The sequence below is a fragment of the Atta colombica genome, unplaced genomic scaffold (assembly GCF_001594045.1).
Source record: "Atta colombica isolate Treedump-2 unplaced genomic scaffold, Acol1.0 scaffold294, whole genome shotgun sequence".
Classification (NCBI taxonomy): domain Eukaryota; kingdom Metazoa; phylum Arthropoda; class Insecta; order Hymenoptera; family Formicidae; genus Atta; species Atta colombica.
The window spans coordinates 52,707-71,563 of record NW_017259397.1 but is presented as its reverse complement, the minus strand read 5'-3'; the positions used below and the strand labels follow the sequence as shown (position 1 = coordinate 71,563).

The following is an 18,857-nucleotide window of genomic DNA, read 5'->3' as shown; positions in this document are numbered from 1 at the left end:
ATATATGTGTGCGTGTGTGTGTGTGTACACACACACACACACACACACACACACACACACACATCTAAGCTTTATTAGTGACTTAAACTTTATTATGATGCATAATTCGGTCTATATTGCATTATACATGTGTCCCTTACTAACATTATTTGCATTAGTCTAAAAGAAATGACGCCCAATAATTAACTAATGGCGAATTCGATTGAAAGAACTAATGCGCATGTTAAAGCTGTTGTACATTGATTTAATTTGAGTATAAAAGTGAAATGCAAATATTTCGAATATAAATACATATTTTACCTAATTGTACAATAAAAATGTATTGAGTATTTCAGGATTTAATCGATTTCTATGTTTATGTATAAATATATCTCTATGTTATTTTGTGTACGATGGCTTTAATGCGCATCATTGCGCACCAGTGCGCACTGAGAGTGCGCCCAATTGAATTTGCTATAAGTTTTTGCAAATGCTTTTACAACAATAAATGCATAAAAAATATGGCATATATATATTAGATATATTAGAAATGCAAGAGCGTTACTATCTGTTGAAGAGAGATGGGAGGGAGGGGGAGGGGAGAGAGAGAGAGAGAGAGAGAGAGAGAGAGAGAGAGAATGATCCAAGTACACACTTATTTCTCTATTGTGTTTTTAATGTCTTTTAAAAATAACTCGAGTTCTTTCATTCTTCGTGACAAATTGTCAGACTGCTGTTGCAAACGCTTAGTCTCTCGATTGCTTTCATCAAACATCCTTTGTAAATATTCGATTTTCTCTTCGCGACTCAATGAATCGGTGTCTTTGACGTAGTCACGACTGGGTGCAAAATATTTCTCAGCCTCTCTGCGCACACGGGAGATAGTATTATCACGATCTTCGCAATTTTCACAGCAGTCAGACCACGCGTTCAAGTCTACGTAAGGAATCTCGTCGCAATTGACAAGGTCATTACGACTCTCGGGCAGTAAAAACACGTTGGGTTGTACGCGAGTGATGTTGTCGCCGTTGTCGCATAAGATTCTGGCTAGTGATACTTGCTGAATCTGGACGAGTTGTTCCGCGCGGAAGATGCTTGGATTCTCGTACCAGAATCGATCGCCGTCCCGGGTTCGCCGGAATTGCTCCAGTAGGAGACATTTGAACAGTGGTCCGACTTTCATTCCCGGCAACTGATCCTCGAGAATACCACCAACCCAAACGTCTATATTGCTCGGGTGACCATATAATTCGCGCAACTTCTGCCGCACTCGAGCGCTGCTAATGTCGTTAATCAAATGCTCGAACGTCTCGACACGCGACATGTTGCAATAATCGCGCCACTCTACATAGCCGGGAAGCCCATGATCTCTTCCTCGTTGGATATTCATTGCCGCTAGATCGAGCGCAACCGCGTGAGCGGTACGAAATAGCTGTTCGGTGAGCTCAACATTGAGATTCTGTTCGGGCAGCTTCAGTTTCGCCGCCGTGGCGTACATACCTCGGATCAGCGGATCGACACCACCTTCTTCTACTAATCGCCAAGGTGCAAAAAAGGCATCACGCAAATTGAGAGGACCCTGAGGAATTGGTTGGAAGGATGCGTTCAGTCGCTCTAGACGCGGTTGGATGAGCGAGTGGCCAAAACGTAGAGCGGCGGTGGCGAAAACGTTAGATATGCTGGCGTCTACGTTGGAATCGTACCCTCGGTATGATCCCAACATAGAGTCCTCGATTGTCGATCCAAATATTCGCGGCAACCAGTGTCGATAAGTGATGTGTTGCATCTCTGCGCCAACGATACGTCTCGCTTCCTGATACAATTTTTCGCCATTCCAGTGTGGATTCATCTCGCGTAGCGCGCGAGCGATGCGGTTGTGTTCGCGCAACCATAAAGTATGCATGGCCAGCAGGCCGACTTGCTCGTTGGCACGAATGTCACCGGCTACGAAGCAATTGATTGAACTCTCCAGTGGATTCCTGCGACAGTCGACAAACTGACCAGACGCATATGGAAGGAGAGGCTTGTGACCGGGAAGTGTGGGACCTTCCCGGAGTAAGCCACGATCCGTTGTGAAATCACGCAGATCGCGCGCCAACTTGTCATCGTAGCCATAGACCTGCGACGCGTCCAAATAGCTGGTCAATTGATTCAGCTGTTCTCGAGGCATCAAGTCGCCCCACAGTACACTGGTCGCGCCAGAACCGCACACGGCGCTGCTTCTGATAAAGTCGATGCACCGTCTGTTGCTGATACGTGGATCACCTGGCGGCACTTCCATCGGGAAGCAAGGTGCGGCATTGTCGCAGGATTTTTTGCAATCTATTCCATCCCACGATTCGCTCGATACCGACGGTAACGCGTGATCGAGATCATGGTCCAGGAACTGACCCCACTGCATCACCATGTGGCTAATCTGATCGTCTGACGTAATTGCATGGGTAGAGATTAGCGTGGTCGACACGAGACGTGCAGCGGGTTTCGGATAACCGTAGTATCGTCGTCCCTTCTCCCAACCGACCGGCATCGAGAATCCATTCTCGTAGATGGGTTGCAGTACCCTCCGGAATCCAGTATGCGACGAACCCCAAGTAGGATGGCGCAAATTATTGCAACTGCCGTCTATAGCCCGGTATTTGTGATGGAAGCACCTGTTGGTGCAATTCTGCCGACGTCTATGACCGGTGCACCCGGACAATCGTTCGATTTCTTTCACCTGCAACGGGGTATGCAGCGTAATTTTAGCGTAATTTCAGCTGATATATATACATATGTAATATGATTGTTCGCTTGATGATCAACTTTACCTGTTCAGCTGTCAAGATTTCCTCGTAGCGGAATTCACCAGTCACGTTTGCTTTACTGCCAGTATCCACCATACGTCGAATATTAATGAGAGTTCTTTCAAAGAGCTCGGCGGGTCTAGCGGCCGCGCGATCGATCGCGTTCGGAAACCGTGTTAAACGGAATGGATCAACGTGTTTCGATGAGCCATCCGAATTAAAGAGAGACGATAGCGTTTTATTAATGGCACGATCGATTTCCTCAGTGGCACTTTGGAAGGCTCGTATGACAAGTGTATCCGTTGCACCGGGCTGCCGAACGCGCACCAAAGCATCGCCGGTTGCGCGGCCATAATCGTTTATAGCTGAACACTCGTACCTGCAAAAGGAAGATGATTGTTGTGCCCAGGATTGATTGATGCAATGGAAGCATAATTTCAATTTTTATTATTGTAGATATTAACTCTTATCAAACTCTTTTTTATATACAATACGTTGTCAACGTCAACAAGCTAAAGATTCATAAAATCGCATCGAATTAATAATCATAATATTGTATAACATGAATTATTTTTTCAAATTTACTAATTTTTTTTTTTTTTTTTTTTTAATGAAAAACGTATCACGTGAGAAATGATTTCTACACATACACATATTCACAAAAATAACTTCTTTAATTTCCTCATTGAAAATAATGATAATTAATGACCGTTCTTGGCGGTCATGCTAGTGTTTCAATCTTACCTGCCGGAGTCTTGCGGAGTCACATTAAAAATAAGAAGACTTCCTCCGCGTGTGATCTTGACCCTGTTACTCTCGAGCGCGCTACCGTCCTTCTTCCATTGTATCACTGGCTTCGGGATACCCTCAGCCCGGCAGGGTACTTCGACAATGGCATTCAATTCCACCTCGATGTCTTGCGGTCTGAATAGCAATCGGGGTGCCGTCAAATCTACGACATTCAAATTTGCGAAGAGATGAACCGTGTGATCGGTGCTCCTAAGATAACACTCGTATTTGCCCGCATCGGTTTCCTTAACCGCGAGAATACGTAACAATGTGCCATCGTTCTCAAGTGAGATTCTATCGTTGAAGAGGATCGATCGGCCGTCTCTGAACCAGTGAGTATCGGGTCTACCCAGTGCTCGACAAGAAAAAGTTACGTTGGTACCGGCGGTCACGTTTTGGGATTCTGGTCTTTCAGCGAGTATCAATTGAGACGCTGCTGTAATCACTGCTCTGGCCTTTCTGGATTTGGCCGAACCCATATCGCTACTAGCTACGCACTCGTACATCCCGCCGTCTTGCTCGGTCGTGCCAGAGATTACCAAGGTGCCGTCCTCGCGGATCACGTACTTTTCGCCGTCCTCACGAATTACTACATACTTTTCCTCATCGTCATCTGCCTCCCACGAGTATCTTGTATTCTTCATCCATTTAATCTTTGGTGTCGGATCACCTGTTACTCGACACGTTAACGTTATCGTGTCACCAAATCGTACTACGGTGTCTTCCGGACCTTCTATGATACGCGGTTTTGCTGCAAAGAGAATCTTCTATTACGACGAAAAGTTTGAAGAAAAATTAAATAAATGGATATGAGATTATTTATTTTATCGTGTTCCTCTCATTCCTCCTCTTTTTTTTACATCTTCTCTAATTTTACGATATATATGTACAATATATCGCGTCATTTATTTTATCTATTGAACTTTCTATCCAAATTTTTCATTGCGAGCTCGTAACACGAGTAACACGGAGAGGATCATATGATTTTATTTATTATATAAAAGTCTACATATGTGTAAATATATTCTCTATGAATTGATAGTCATATTAATATTATTAATTGTAAGTAAGTATATAAGTATAAGTTTAAGAATTGCTACCACTCCATTATCATCGATTTGAAAGTTTAAAGTTTTTGAATTAATGAACAACAATCAGTTGATTGAAAGTTTCGATATAATGAAGGATCACGCGATAGAGATACACAGATCATCCTAGTAAAAGTCATCGTCACAAGAGATGCAGCAGTGACCGACGTGTCAATGATCACAATGATGTAATCGGCATTAAATTATATCAGTGATAATGTCATAAATGTGTGAGCAATGTGTAATTGATAATAATGAGTAACGAAAAAAATAATGAAAGAATAAACTGTTTCCTAGCAAAGTATTCAAAACTCGACTAAAAGAGAAATAACTAGGGAATAAGTAGGAAATATTTACTCATTTTTTTTAAATTAAGGATTTAAAAAATTTTACTATAAGCTTAAGAGTTCTATTCTTTCACTTATTACTATCTTAACTTATTCTTTTAGATTGTGACATGAGAAGCGAGAAGGTACACAATAAAATAAAAATTCTTGCAAAATATTTATATTAGATACCTAATATAAAAATAAAACAATACAATAGATAGATCCGATAGATTCTTGTAAAATATAATCGAAAACTTTTCTTTTATTTCATTAATTATAATAAATAATTTTATGTCCGTAATTCAATCTATTCCCCTTGTATGATATATTATATATGTATAAATCGTACTCTCCGGGTGCTTTTACTCAACTGCAATGAAAGTCCTCGGGCAACATTGTAGTTAGAGAGCGACCCTTCATCTCATGTGGAGATTGGCAAATTGCCGCCATCTCCGTAGGCTTGTCCTGAAGGCGTTCCACCAGCCAGACCAGATTACAATCGCAGATGAGCGCGTTGCTGTCAAGACGCAGCCGCGTCATCGGACCAACGTTGACGAACGCATTCGCCGGCAACCGATGAAGCTTGTTGCTGTGCAGAAATAGACGCTCCAGCACCGGCAGATTGTTAAACGTGCCCGGTCGGATCTCCCGCAGATGGTTGTGGTGCAGGTACAACTGTTCGAGCCGTGGCAACCCCGCGAACGCGCCCGGCGCGATGTGCTCGATGCGATTTTTGTATAAGTAAAGAATCCGTAGATTTGGTGCGCCCTCGAACGCGCCTGCCGGCAGCCGTCGAATGTGATTGTCGTTCAGTAGCAAGGTATGCAATTGGTTGTGTCCGTGAAATGAACCCCCGCGCACTTCCGCAATGCTGTTAAATCGGAGATCTCTGAAAGGATTTCGAATTTCGGGATGAATGTGAGATTATCTTTCTCGAGAAGAAGGAGGAATTATATATATTAAAATTACATATCTCACAATTACTGATAATTAAATACGAACGTAATTAATTATTAACGTTTTGCGACAATGTGAATTAAAAGTATATTACAAAGGATCAGAGATTTATATTTGCGATAAGAAGTAAATTGGATAATATGGTCATTTTATTGATTTCATATAATCTCAGATTGTAGATTAGATAATAATCGTGTTTCGATTGCTTTCTCTACGCTAAATACGACATAAATATGTGGAATTTCGTATGTGGGCGAGAATATCGAAATTATAAATCTATTTCTCCGCGCCTACTCATTAAGAATGAGAGAAAAATATTCGTAAGCACTTCTTGAAATATAAGATGAAGTAAATAACAATCATTATTATTTCATCGATAGATGGACTGATATCTATTAAATAAATATCGATTAGTGAAATCGATTACATTCTTGCACATTCCAATTTGCTTATTAAAAACGATTATTGAATTAAAATATGTCTCATTAACGATATACAAATTATATACCGTTATATGTATATAAATTATAAACCATTCTTCTCACTTTTTCGATATAAACCATACTTTGCGTTTCGACGTAGACGACCGGTCTTCACGCCTCATAAAATAGATCGTTTCATTCATTTTTTGACATAGCTCTTTCTTCGATGTTTTTTTCGATCGAGCATCTTCTACAGCTCAGGCATCGATGTATAATATCGAATAATGGTTGTTAATATAAACGTTTACATTACGTTTTATATATACGTCCTATACATTGTTTGTTGGTATTTAGATGAAATATTTAGATAATTTAAATGGCGTTATCTTATTTTTACTAGACATATGTATATTATCTGTATCTTAGATAAAATGTGATATCTTTTTTCAAATTATTTAAGATGAAGATCTTATTTTGATAAGAGATTATCTAGATACTAGTACATTATTAGTAGTACATTATATAGTTACACGCACACACGCGCGCGCGCGCATGGCAATTATAATGAAATAAAAAATTATAGTGCCATTTCGTATGAAAGAAAGCGATTCCAGTAATCAGCTTCAATTCCTTTACTCTGACGTTGAATTACTCTGCAGATCATTTCACATTTCACGGTAGTTAAATGATACTTTAAACGAGACCTTAATAAAACATTGCGTTAATATTGACTATATCAGTTATGAAATGTGAAGCGAGTTTCGAGAAATATATATTGCATATACATATAAGTGCATCGATGCATATAAATATTTATGATTTATTCGTTTAACATCGCGAGGGTTCATATTAATAACATAGATCGCAAGTGAATTAACGATAATAGCAGTATATGAAGCGAACATCATGAGAATGATTCCAGGAAGACGATCCGTCTCTTTTGAACCATATTCATCACAGATTTCATCGAAACTACAGCTTCGCCATTTGATTCACTGAGAGATGCACGACTATGTCTACAATTATAACGATGACGTAATCTGTCCCCTTGCGGAATGCGAATTCACTTTCTCGAATTGATATGCCTTGTTTTGTATCTATAATCCAAAAGACAATGCGCAGTATAATGTTTTAATAAACGTTGATATTATAATTTTATATACGTGTAAGTATATAGTAAAACAAAAATGAATGAATAAATTTTAACTTTCTACAACAGATGCAAAGAGATACAATTAGAGAGAGAGAGAGAGAGAGAAAGAAAGGAGGAGAGATAATTTTGATGCATTAAATATTGTTAACATTGAAGAAGAAAAGAAATTTGTTTCTATGTGTTATCAAAATATCGAGAATTACTGATACTTAACTCATATTTATGTGTTAATGCGTAGACATCCATATCCGCAAGTAGTTTAATCGAGCGAGTATATATAATTTCTTACTTTACACAGCGTAATTTTTTGCGCACGTTATTTTATATAATCAAAGATTATAATTGTGCGTAGCACAAGAAACGAATATCTCAACGAATACTGATATCGCGCCATAAGTATAATATATACACATATATTTATTCAACGAGACCTTAAACGAATACTTAAAAATATTCAATATTTCAGTCAACGTTCTATTGGATATTTCATTGATTATCGATCAATATATGCAGCACTGTATAACTACTTACATATATTTTTTTAATATTTTATAATTTAAATTTTAAAGAATAAACAGGAATTACATGTTAAATGTATCGAGATTTTAAATTTAATTCATATGGGAATTTAATCAAACGCATATAATGATTATAATACAAAAGTATATCGCGCAATCAGAAATAAATTTCAAATAATCGAATAACACATCTATTAGATAAATAAATAATATTGAATAAAAATAAAACATTCAAATTTGATTTATTTTAAATTGCCAAAAAGTATTTATATGCATGTACATGACTCATTGTTATAGAAACATATGCTCTTCTTGTTTATTAATTATTTAGAAACGACATTATTTATGCGAAACTTTGCATAAATAATGTTACACCAGATTTACAGTGAATCGGTATTTCTAAATCTTAATCTAAATAGGTGCGACTACAATTTTTCGCATCCATAATGAGTCATTAGTTGTATTGTGAGTCGTTTGGCTCGACCAATCAGAAGAAAAAAAGTTGAATGTGGCCGTTTTAAGAAAATTAATAATCGTACAAGTTGGCTGTCAGCCAACTTGACTGATTCACCCATAAGACTTAGGATTATCGACTATACCGACTCATTGTAGATCTGGACTTATATTTTATTATTTTCTCTTAACTTTATGCAATCGTCATATGATGCCTGTTTATCAACTTTTTCGCACAAGTTATTATTATCCATGCTGCTTCATTGGCACTAAGATTGAGAGCTCAAACTCTTATTCAGCTACAATTTTTCAACAAATGTGTGAAAGAAAATCTTTTGTTTCTTTTGAGCTAAATAAAATCTTTCTGAATCTGAAATTCTTATGAATCTATGATAAACGCGTGTTAAATACGTTAGACTCATTCTACATTAATCGTATTGTAGGCGTTGCAGGTTACAAGCTTGTTGCATCAGCCAATCCGATGCGTCAATTTTAAAATCGCACGATGCTCGCGCTACGATACGACCAATGTAGATTAGGCTTTAAAGTATTGGGTAGGTCATCGTTACAGAAATAGTAAGCAAAATAATATAAATTATATAATCGTATTTATGAGCGTAAGAGATAGAGACACAGAGAAAAAAAGGATTTAATCGCGAAAACTTTTCTTTGGGTTATGTGATACAAGAAATAATATTATGTATAGAATCTATGAATTATATTTATTTGTTCTTTATTTTAATAAAATTTCACATCACCGTCATATGAGCAGCGATCGTAAAATTTATCAAAGAGTCTTTATATTTCGGAGATGCATTCGTATAATGTATTTCAAATGCTTGGTTAATTGTCACTACATTTGTTTTCTAATTTTTACGAGATGTAATCCGAGACAATCACTATTTACAAATTATGGATTAGTAATTTTTTCCGAACTTATTATTTTACATAACATGATGAAAAAAAAATATTTCTTATATGCATGAACATATAATTGAAAAATTATTTATTTTAAATGATTTAATAAATCGCATGAGAGAAAAATTACATATAAATAAAGAATAAAAAACAGAGGAAATTACATTTCCTAACTGAGAATTTCTAGATTTACATTTCTACAATGTCTTCTAAGGTTAGATGACACAGTGAACTGTGTCATCTAATAGCGTAATAAGGTCATGGTTATCATAGTAATGTTGAATCTCTATTGAATAATAGTTTTTTTTAGGATAAAGCAAATTATAATTTTATAACAATAATTTTTAAGTTATTATATAAATTAAAAAAAGATATGTATACGATTACAATGACTCAATGTAACACATACATTTGAAGTCACGTTAAGACAAATAGAATTAATTACACTTTATCGTTGATTCACAGAATTGCAAACTAATTCGTCAATATTTACCATATGTCTTTATCCGAGATTTTGCGTAATGACTTACAACAAAAATGATAAAGGACTTATATACTCTTCGTACAGATTGTAGATTATCGTCTTATTTTTTCCAATAAGCGCGTCAAAGTTTATGGGTACCTACACGGTATCAATGACATATATCACCGCAAGATAAATCGAGGTGAAACGATAAAATAATCGGCCGTTTACATATTGCGATATCACATTACCGTTTTCTTATTTCAAGTATTAAATATTTTTTTTTTGAAATATGCACTTCTTGAAGTAGCGGAATCTGATATATGTATATAAGTGTTAGACGTTTATTAGAAAGACACATTTGTGTTATAAATCAGTGCTTTGATGCTATTTTTTTTAAGGAAAAGAAAAATTATTTTTTTTAAAACGTAATTAAGAATGACATAACGACATAGAATGACGTAAAAGCTTAGGTTTATCAGGTAGACATTCATAAAAGCCGATTGTTCAAAATACGTCATTCATATTTCGCGTTTCTAATTTATATGATTGTCTGATTGGTCGTAACTATTTTCAATTTATGTCTTGTAAATTTCTTGTAACATTTAAATAGAATAAGACACTAATGTAATATTCGTATATACAAAAATAAAGTCCGAAACAAATTCCATTGATTGAGATCTTTTATCTGGAAAAATTACGCAAATATCCTAATTCGTAAAATATATGTATTTATGTAGTACCGTATGAACATAAAAAAATGTGATTTCAAATAAGTGTGATTTTGCATTGCGCGCACGCGCGAGTTCGCCTTATTCCATTCTCTTTCGTTTCTGTTCATTCGTCTCTTTTTCCGAAACTCCATTTAACGCATCGTAACTTATATATACATACATACATACATACATACATACATACATACATACATACATACATACACACAGTTACTAGCAACCGGTGATCTTCGGGTTTGTTGGTCTAATTTGCTTTAAATGAATTTGCTTTAAATAACTTGTACGCTTGTTTGCTGAATTAGATTTCATTTCAAATTCATGCATTTGCTGATTTTTATTGATTAAAATATAATTAACTCTCTCTCTCTCTCTCTCTCTCTCTCTCTCTCTCTCTCTCTCTTTCTCTCCCTCTCTCACTCCCGCTTTGAGAGAGCATATTTCCGGGGGTATTAAACAATTTTTTTATTTAAGATTTTTTGTAGATAATTGTGCAGATTGATTACAATGCAATTATTACTATTATTAATTACTATTTAATTACAGTTTATAATACGATAAATTCTTGGAGCAAGTCTCGTTGAAACACGATATATCATTCTTCTCTTTGTGCGAAACATACGAATACATATTTTTCACACGTGAGAAACCGCTTAGCTGCGATCTTCTTAATTTAATTATACATCTCGATTAATGTTTTCCCATATAAGTGAATATGGACATCAATGCGCTTTCTCTTGACCTTTCGTCATTCATCATATAATTTCACTTACATTGATTAATAATCAAGCAACAATGGTTACACATTTTTCTTGTGTAAGCATTGAATTTTCGCATATAGAATAATTTCAAATTTCAATTTTTATATAGAATTCTCTATATAAAATGTATTATGCACAGTGATCGAAATTTCGAATGATTATGTTAAATTGAAATAATTATTGTATTTTATAAAGAAAATAGATGACTTACAGAACGGTGACATTAGCGGGCACCCGTGGCACTTGGATCAGCTTTAAGAACATACATCGCACCTGCATTGTGTTGTTGTAGCAGACGCATTTCTGTGGACATTCTACCGTTTCTCCAGTAACTTGCTGCAAGGGATCTGTTGCGAATAAAAGCGACGGGACTAACAGCGTCCAGACCAACAGGTCCACGGTCCGCCTCATGTCCTTCGCTTGATCGTCGTGTTCAGTGTATCCTCGAGAAATGTATTCACAGTAAGAGTAGTCTTTATGTTGTGTCGCGATACCACGTGGATCAGTTGGTCGGACGTGCGTGCACGTACACACATACACTCTCTCTCTCTCTCTCTCTCTCTCTCTCTCTCTCTCTCTCTCTCTCTCTCTCTTTCTTTTTCTCAAGTACTTTCACTGTATTATTCACAGGATCTATGCAATGGGAATCTAATTAAATATTGGATATAAAAGGAATACCTCTGTTAAGATGCGTTTCGAGAGAAGATTCAGATTAATAGCGATTGCAAGAGAGACAAAAGAGAGGAAGAAGGAAATGTACCACCACAGTTGGCCACAACTGCCCGTCCAGTTTCTGAGCGGCGGCAGCCACTACTGTAGCGCTACGCGACTCATGTTCGCGTCGGGAGTCGGGAGTCGGGAGTCGGTTGGAACCTCGTTCGGAGAGAGGGTCTATTGCGTCACGCGGGAGTAGGTACAAAAGACTTCCCCGAGACTCGTTTCTCTTCGCTTTCGTTCCTTCGTTTTTCGTGTTGCCGTCGCACCGTCGCCGTCGAGGCACGTTGAATGCGCGCTACGAGCTACGTGTCCAAGAGTACGGGAGTATGCAAAATACGAGTACTCGCGAAACACCGCGACTTGTTTTTGAAGTAACGGAGATATACCACAATGTGTGTAGGTTAGTAAAATTAATCAAAACAATAAACGAATAATTTTTTTACATCTAATTATTCATTACGATTAATGGTACTAATTTAATGTAAAAGATTGACCAATTTTATATAGTCGATTATTCTCCTCGCATTCAACTGTGATTGATCGGTCAGTTTCTTAAGAATTACTAAACCTATTGTAAATCAGAAATAGTAAAATAACATGGGAGAGGAGTCAAAAAAATCTAAAAAATTTAGATTCCTTAAAACCTCGAATGCTTATGATTACTCCAGACGTGGAATTTTGGAACTCCCCTTTTGGACGTCTTAAGATGCTCTAAAAAAAGAACAGCATCCGGGGAAAAAAAGATGGATGACAATTCTACTTGTAACGATAATTATATAATTGCATGACTCGAAAATGATTAAAAAAGGAACATTAAAGGTAACCTTCTCTCACTTTTGCGCAATTTTATGTTATTTACAAAATTTTCATGTCACTCGATTATTATAGAGCTATATATATGTCTCTGATTTTCGATAGAATTGATTTAGATAGTATTCATATTTTATTTTTAATAATGAGACGCGTTACCAATTATTATATCTTGCTTCAAATAGTTTTTCGGTTCTATCGATCTAGATACAATACATTTTAATAGTATCAACAAATTTTGATATGCTATATATAATATTTATGCTTATATAATATTTATTACACATAGATTCTAGTTTTTATAATATTATTTAAAAACATATCTTAAATTTTGCTTTAGTCTGCAATAATACGAGTACATGTGTACCTATATCAAGAGAAGAGACACGGCAATGTCTCGGCGTTATCTAATTAATCCTAAGATGATTGTTATTTTATATGTATGCTTACTCGCGCTGTGACGAGTGGCGAATAGGCAGAACAAGTGGACCACGAATAGGCGTGTGCACGTTTCTGTGTAGTACGCCTGAATGCGTGTAGGGTAGCATAGATTGGATTTGTGTAGATATAATACATTTGTGGGCGTGAACATTTTGTTTACTGGGCATCACGTTGCTCATTGTGCGTACGATGAAAGGAGAAGAGAAGGTGGAAGTAGCGAAAGGATGCATTAGGGGCTTGCTCTATTGCTCTTTATATTTAGCCCATGTAAGAACGGTTATGTTGAAGTTTACGCATTTATGCGTGTTGAATTATACAAGCAAATTCATCATATTGCAACGACCTAGTGAGGCATATTGCGATCAATTTACGATCATCAAATCAAATAAACGCTCTGATTTATACTAACTAAATTCAAAAGATACAAAGATTAATCAATTTAATGTGTCTCGAAATATAGTTTGCTCTTCATCGTTCTTATATCTTTTTATTTTAAATATTTAGAACAGCAAATAAAAGAAGAATTAAAATTTTTTATAAGTTTTAAATGTTCATCTACGAAAATTGTTATCTTTGTCATTTGCTCGGTTAGTTAATTTACTTCGGAATTGCATGCATAATTCCAATGTAAAAGTATTGTACTATAGCGCATAATTAATCATCGGCAGCAGGCATAATCGTTGTATAAAGATAACGATACTTAATTGTACCTACGATGGTTTGACGAGTGCCGTGAGGAAGTGATCTAGTTTATAAATAGCATCGTAAGATATTGATATTTGTATCATTACTAATATAATCTCGTCTTACAATATTGTCTTACAATTTCGTTATCAATCATGTATCTTCGTCATTGTCTTACTTTGATCACCTGTGTATCGCCTCTAAATCACTTCTAAATTAGATAATATAATTCGGTTTATATATCTGAAATTGTTTAATATTTAAAAGAAAAACATAAATAGAAAAATCACATGTACACATACGTTACAGACAAAATTTTTGAAAAAATTGTTTTCGCAAGAATGTTGTTTAATAACAAAAGAAGCAGAAGTGTTCTTCCATTCATAATACATTTCCTTGAGAAGGCAATCGAGAACGATATAAAGAAGTCGTCGCTTCGTCATTTAATATGGCTGAATATACGTGAAGAACAATGCAGATGACTGACGCACATAATAAAAGAATATTAAAAGAGAGAGAGAGAGAGAGAGAGAGAGAGAGAGAGAGAGAGAGAGAGAAGGGGAAAAGAAAATATTAACGTATTCACTAAGAATCACTAGAAAAAATCACGAGGGAGAATCATATACGTTTTTTTAAGATTATCTATTGGTATAGATATTGTACGCATGATACGTTGCATCAAATCATTGCACATATGCACATTGCTCTTTATTATCAAATATTGTTATCAAATATTATTTAACCGTACATCAAATGTACATTCAGGACTATTCAGGAGCGCTTTATTTTACCTGTTCATAGATATACCGGACTTTTATTTCACAGAGCAACATATAGCTTTTATAGATATATTGACCGATACGCGAAAAAAGGAATAACAATATGTATAATTTGTTTATAAGAACATTTTATCGTGTACGTTTATATAAATATATAAAATAAAAAAATACTATTAAAAATTCGTAAATCTAAGGGCCAAAGTTGTTCTCGACCACTCAAAGTTTTATGCATTTTTGCTTTCGTTATATATAGATACAATTCATAAAGATATTTTTATCGATTGAAAGATTAATTTATACTTTACAGTACCGTCAATTTTACATTTCTTGCTATTTTATGCGAAAAAGTGCATCCTTATTACGAGAGAAGAAAGACATATCGACATGAGCTTCTATAGTTGGTTGCACCAATGACGGTACCAAGATACGCGCCTTAGATTAGACTTTATACGTTAGACGTTTCGTCGTTCCGCATACGTCGACTGGAGTTATATGGAAGAAAATTCATTGACCTTATTATTTCAACGAAGACTGTATTCTTCGTATATATATGTGTAAAAAAATCTGACAATTGGTATGACAATCGACTTGATATCTCTTACCATCCAATAAGAGAAATACTATGGCATGTGCTCATTAAATTAATTCTTGCTACCTTTTTTTTTGCCTCTTCTAATTGAAATCCATGCAAATAACTGGCTAAATCTTGGAATATTACATAAATTATTAGAATATTTTTTAAAAGTTGTGTTCTTTAAATGTGGTCTGACATTTTTTTCATACATTTTGTGCTACACTTTACCGCTGTTTACCTTATTAACACACACAAAAGCTATTACGGCTAAATTTTATTCTTTTACCAGATGTAACTGAAACTTCTTGGAATGCTTGTTACTTATACTCGTCGCGTGTTCATGACGATGATACCTAAAATAGTAGATATGTATATACTGAGTAGGCTGACACGAAATACAATGGATAAAATTTCCTAAGTAAATTGTCGAAGGGAACAGATTATTTTCTAACGATTTTCTAGCGATTATCGAAAAAGAACATGATTCTTTTTGTTCTATATCACATATAAGGAAATTGCTTATAATGTACGTTTATCAGAATCAGAAAAAGTAGAAAAAATAAACTGATATGAAGAAAGAGATGATTAATAATTATGTCCTATCGATGAAGATTGTTTTGAGATTTGAGATTTCTTCTGCTTAGATCAGATGAAAGATCAAAGGACTTCAATGTCAATCGTTTACTTGTAATAGTTTGTAATCCTGTCACGCGGCGATTTTTAATTTCTCAATGCTTAATCGATCAAAATAATTGGACATAATCAAGCAGATTATATCTTTATGACAAAATACAGCAGATTGACAAGAAGAATAAAATACAGTGCACTTAAAATTACATCAGAGACTAAATTATACATATACTTAATTCGTGGCTATATTCGGAGATTCCTTTTCGTGAATTGTTTTTGGGCTGATGCAGAACGCATGTCCGTTTGTCATGGATTCTCCGAGATATTTCCGCTCTTCATTCTCGCCTTCAGTCTCTATTTCCGCTCGTCCTTGCATCGCTGCATCATCGTGTTGATTTGCAGATGTGCGAATAAGGGACGTAGCTACATCGTCAACGTTGTAATTTGCCTCGCGACATCAAATATCGATTACACGATTACGTAATTCATTACAATGTAACGCGTCGCTGCGATACTGCTTGCAGAATCGATCTCGCGTGGTTAACTCTCAATCATATAGGAAGTAATTATTGGTTATATAACTGTAATATACATGCATCAATTGAAGAGTGCAAATGAGCTTTTAGCTAGCGAATAGAGAGATTATCTAATTATATCAATATCATTTAATCCTCTAACAATTACGAGCATAAAGTAAGAATAATTATTGATTTTTTATTTAGAAAGTTTAAGATGAAAAAATGTTGAATGTTATATTTTTTTCTGTTTTGTGTGTCAAATGTATTTTGAATATGTAGAAGTCGAATTTCCTGTATCTGTCTAAATAGAACCAGGTTAATCACAATCTTTTTGTGATGCACTTTATAACAGAAATCGCTGAATAGAATCGAGCAAATCACTTACTTTGCATTAGAGATCAACCAGTAGGGTGCCTCCGATTTTTCAAAGGTCGAAGGAAAAATAAGGTCGATTGTATTGTATTTTTATATACCAAATGCATATAACGCACGTATTGAATACACATATCATATATGTAATTTTTTTTAATAACGAAGTAACAAAAAATTAAATTTGTATTTTACACTTACAGTCTCTTTCTATTTGTTTAATTATAAAATATATAAGATAATATGCGTGATAAATATAATGTATATGCGTGTAGATTTATATGACAAAAGAAACGGTACTTGTGTATTTGATACTCAAAATATTTAATTAAAATATTGTAAAATATTGTAAAATATTGTAAAATATTGTAATAAAAAGTAATAAAAATATATACACACAATTGTATGTAACTTTAATCTAATTAAATGTACATCCAAGTAGCACAGTAGCGCTTGCAAAACACTAAGAATGATCGCATGCGCTTTTCTAGCGCTTTGTTAACGCTTTGCAAGCGCTGTGTATTATTTGGTGTTGGGCTATTAAAATATTAGGTAATACGATGAGTTATGCGGCAGATTTTCTCAAATCCATCATAATGGAATGCTACAAACTTTATTATTAGCATAAATTCACTTAATCAGTAAATTAGGTATATACCATCATTATCTTCCGACTGTGGCTAAAAAACCCACGTAAATATTTTTACAATACCGTATATATTTTTTAAAAGTGTTTATTGTTTTAAATCTTGCAAATTCTTTTCGCTCAAAAACTTCTTGGTTTTACGTTCTTATATTTGTCAGAAAAATAAATATAATATATATATTTAAAACTAGAAAGAATTTATAGTCTCACATAAAAAAAAACAGAGGTTTTGTCCTAAATAAGACATAAATAATTTATATTCAATTTAAATATTTTATGCTTATTATATTCTATATATACACAGAGAAACTCATTTGTGTAAGGCCACAATAATTTGAAATGCGCCATTGCCGCTCGACGTCACGGGCTTATAGGTGAGGTGCGGCTACAGAAATAGCCCGTGACTCAATATTTAGGCAGAGTTGTCGATTTGTTGTAGGATGCTTTCGTTATGGAGTCCCTTAAGTCGATACGATGGTACCAGTAATAGGAAATTTGCCATCAACGTGTGTAGCCTAGATTTATTGTTGTAGCGTATTAAACAATAAAGAAATATTTACATAATCTTTATAATCAGGTTAAACTGACAAGAAAATTTTATTTCATACACATATATCAAGAAATTAAAAGATTTTTTTCTGCACGAAATGTAGATTAGTTTAATTATGTTTTATAAAAGTTATAATACCTTTAAAATCAGAAAATAAGATAACAAAGGATAAATAAGCTTTTAGCTATTAATAAGCAATTTATGAGCAATTAATTTCAATTGTAATATTTGACGAATAATTATCATTGTTTTTTTGCAAATTGTATAATATGAAAATTGAAAATTGTATAATAATCACATAGAGAATTTTTCAAATAAATTTTTTTATAAATTCCAACTTTTTTTCTGAATAACTTTTTAAATTGTGAAAAATAATTCATATAAATAAATCAAATCTAATCAGAAATATAATAGAAATGTAAATCAATTTTTTATTTGTATCTTTCTCTTTTCACCTCTAAAATTTTTGTGAATATTACTAAAATTAAATAAAATTCGTACTGTTTTTTTTAAGAGAAAGGCGCAAAAATAAAATCTTTCTCTTTTCGCCTCTAAAATTTTTGTGAATATTACTAAAATTAAATAAAATTCGTACTGTTTTTTTTAAGAGAAAGGCGCAAAAATAAAATATTATTGGAGAATAAGTATAATTAAGTATAATTAATTAATTAAAATTAGTCTGTGTACCATTAATGCGACGCCATTAATACTAATATTAGATTCAGATAAAAGTATAATTAAATTTGAATAAAAATTTATTGAAGTCTTCAATTTTTTTCATTAATTTTCGTAACA

At 34.4% G+C, this 18,857-nt stretch overlaps 1 protein-coding gene across 1 annotated transcript; it reads right to left on the bottom strand.

Moving 5' to 3' along the window:
• Positions 1-393: 393 nt before the first annotated feature.
• LOC108690105 (peroxidasin homolog) lies at positions 394-12,103 on the bottom strand. Its single transcript, XM_018197230.1, has 5 exons — positions 11,556-12,103; positions 5,340-5,857; positions 3,507-4,302; positions 2,787-3,141; positions 394-2,695 (listed from the first exon to the last, which is right to left on the bottom strand). The coding sequence occupies exons 1-5, from the start codon at positions 11,753-11,755 to the stop codon at positions 635-637; spliced, it is 3,930 nt and encodes a 1,309-aa protein (XP_018052719.1). The 5' UTR covers positions 11,756-12,103; the 3' UTR covers positions 394-634.
• Positions 12,104-18,857: the final 6,754 nt, after the last annotated feature.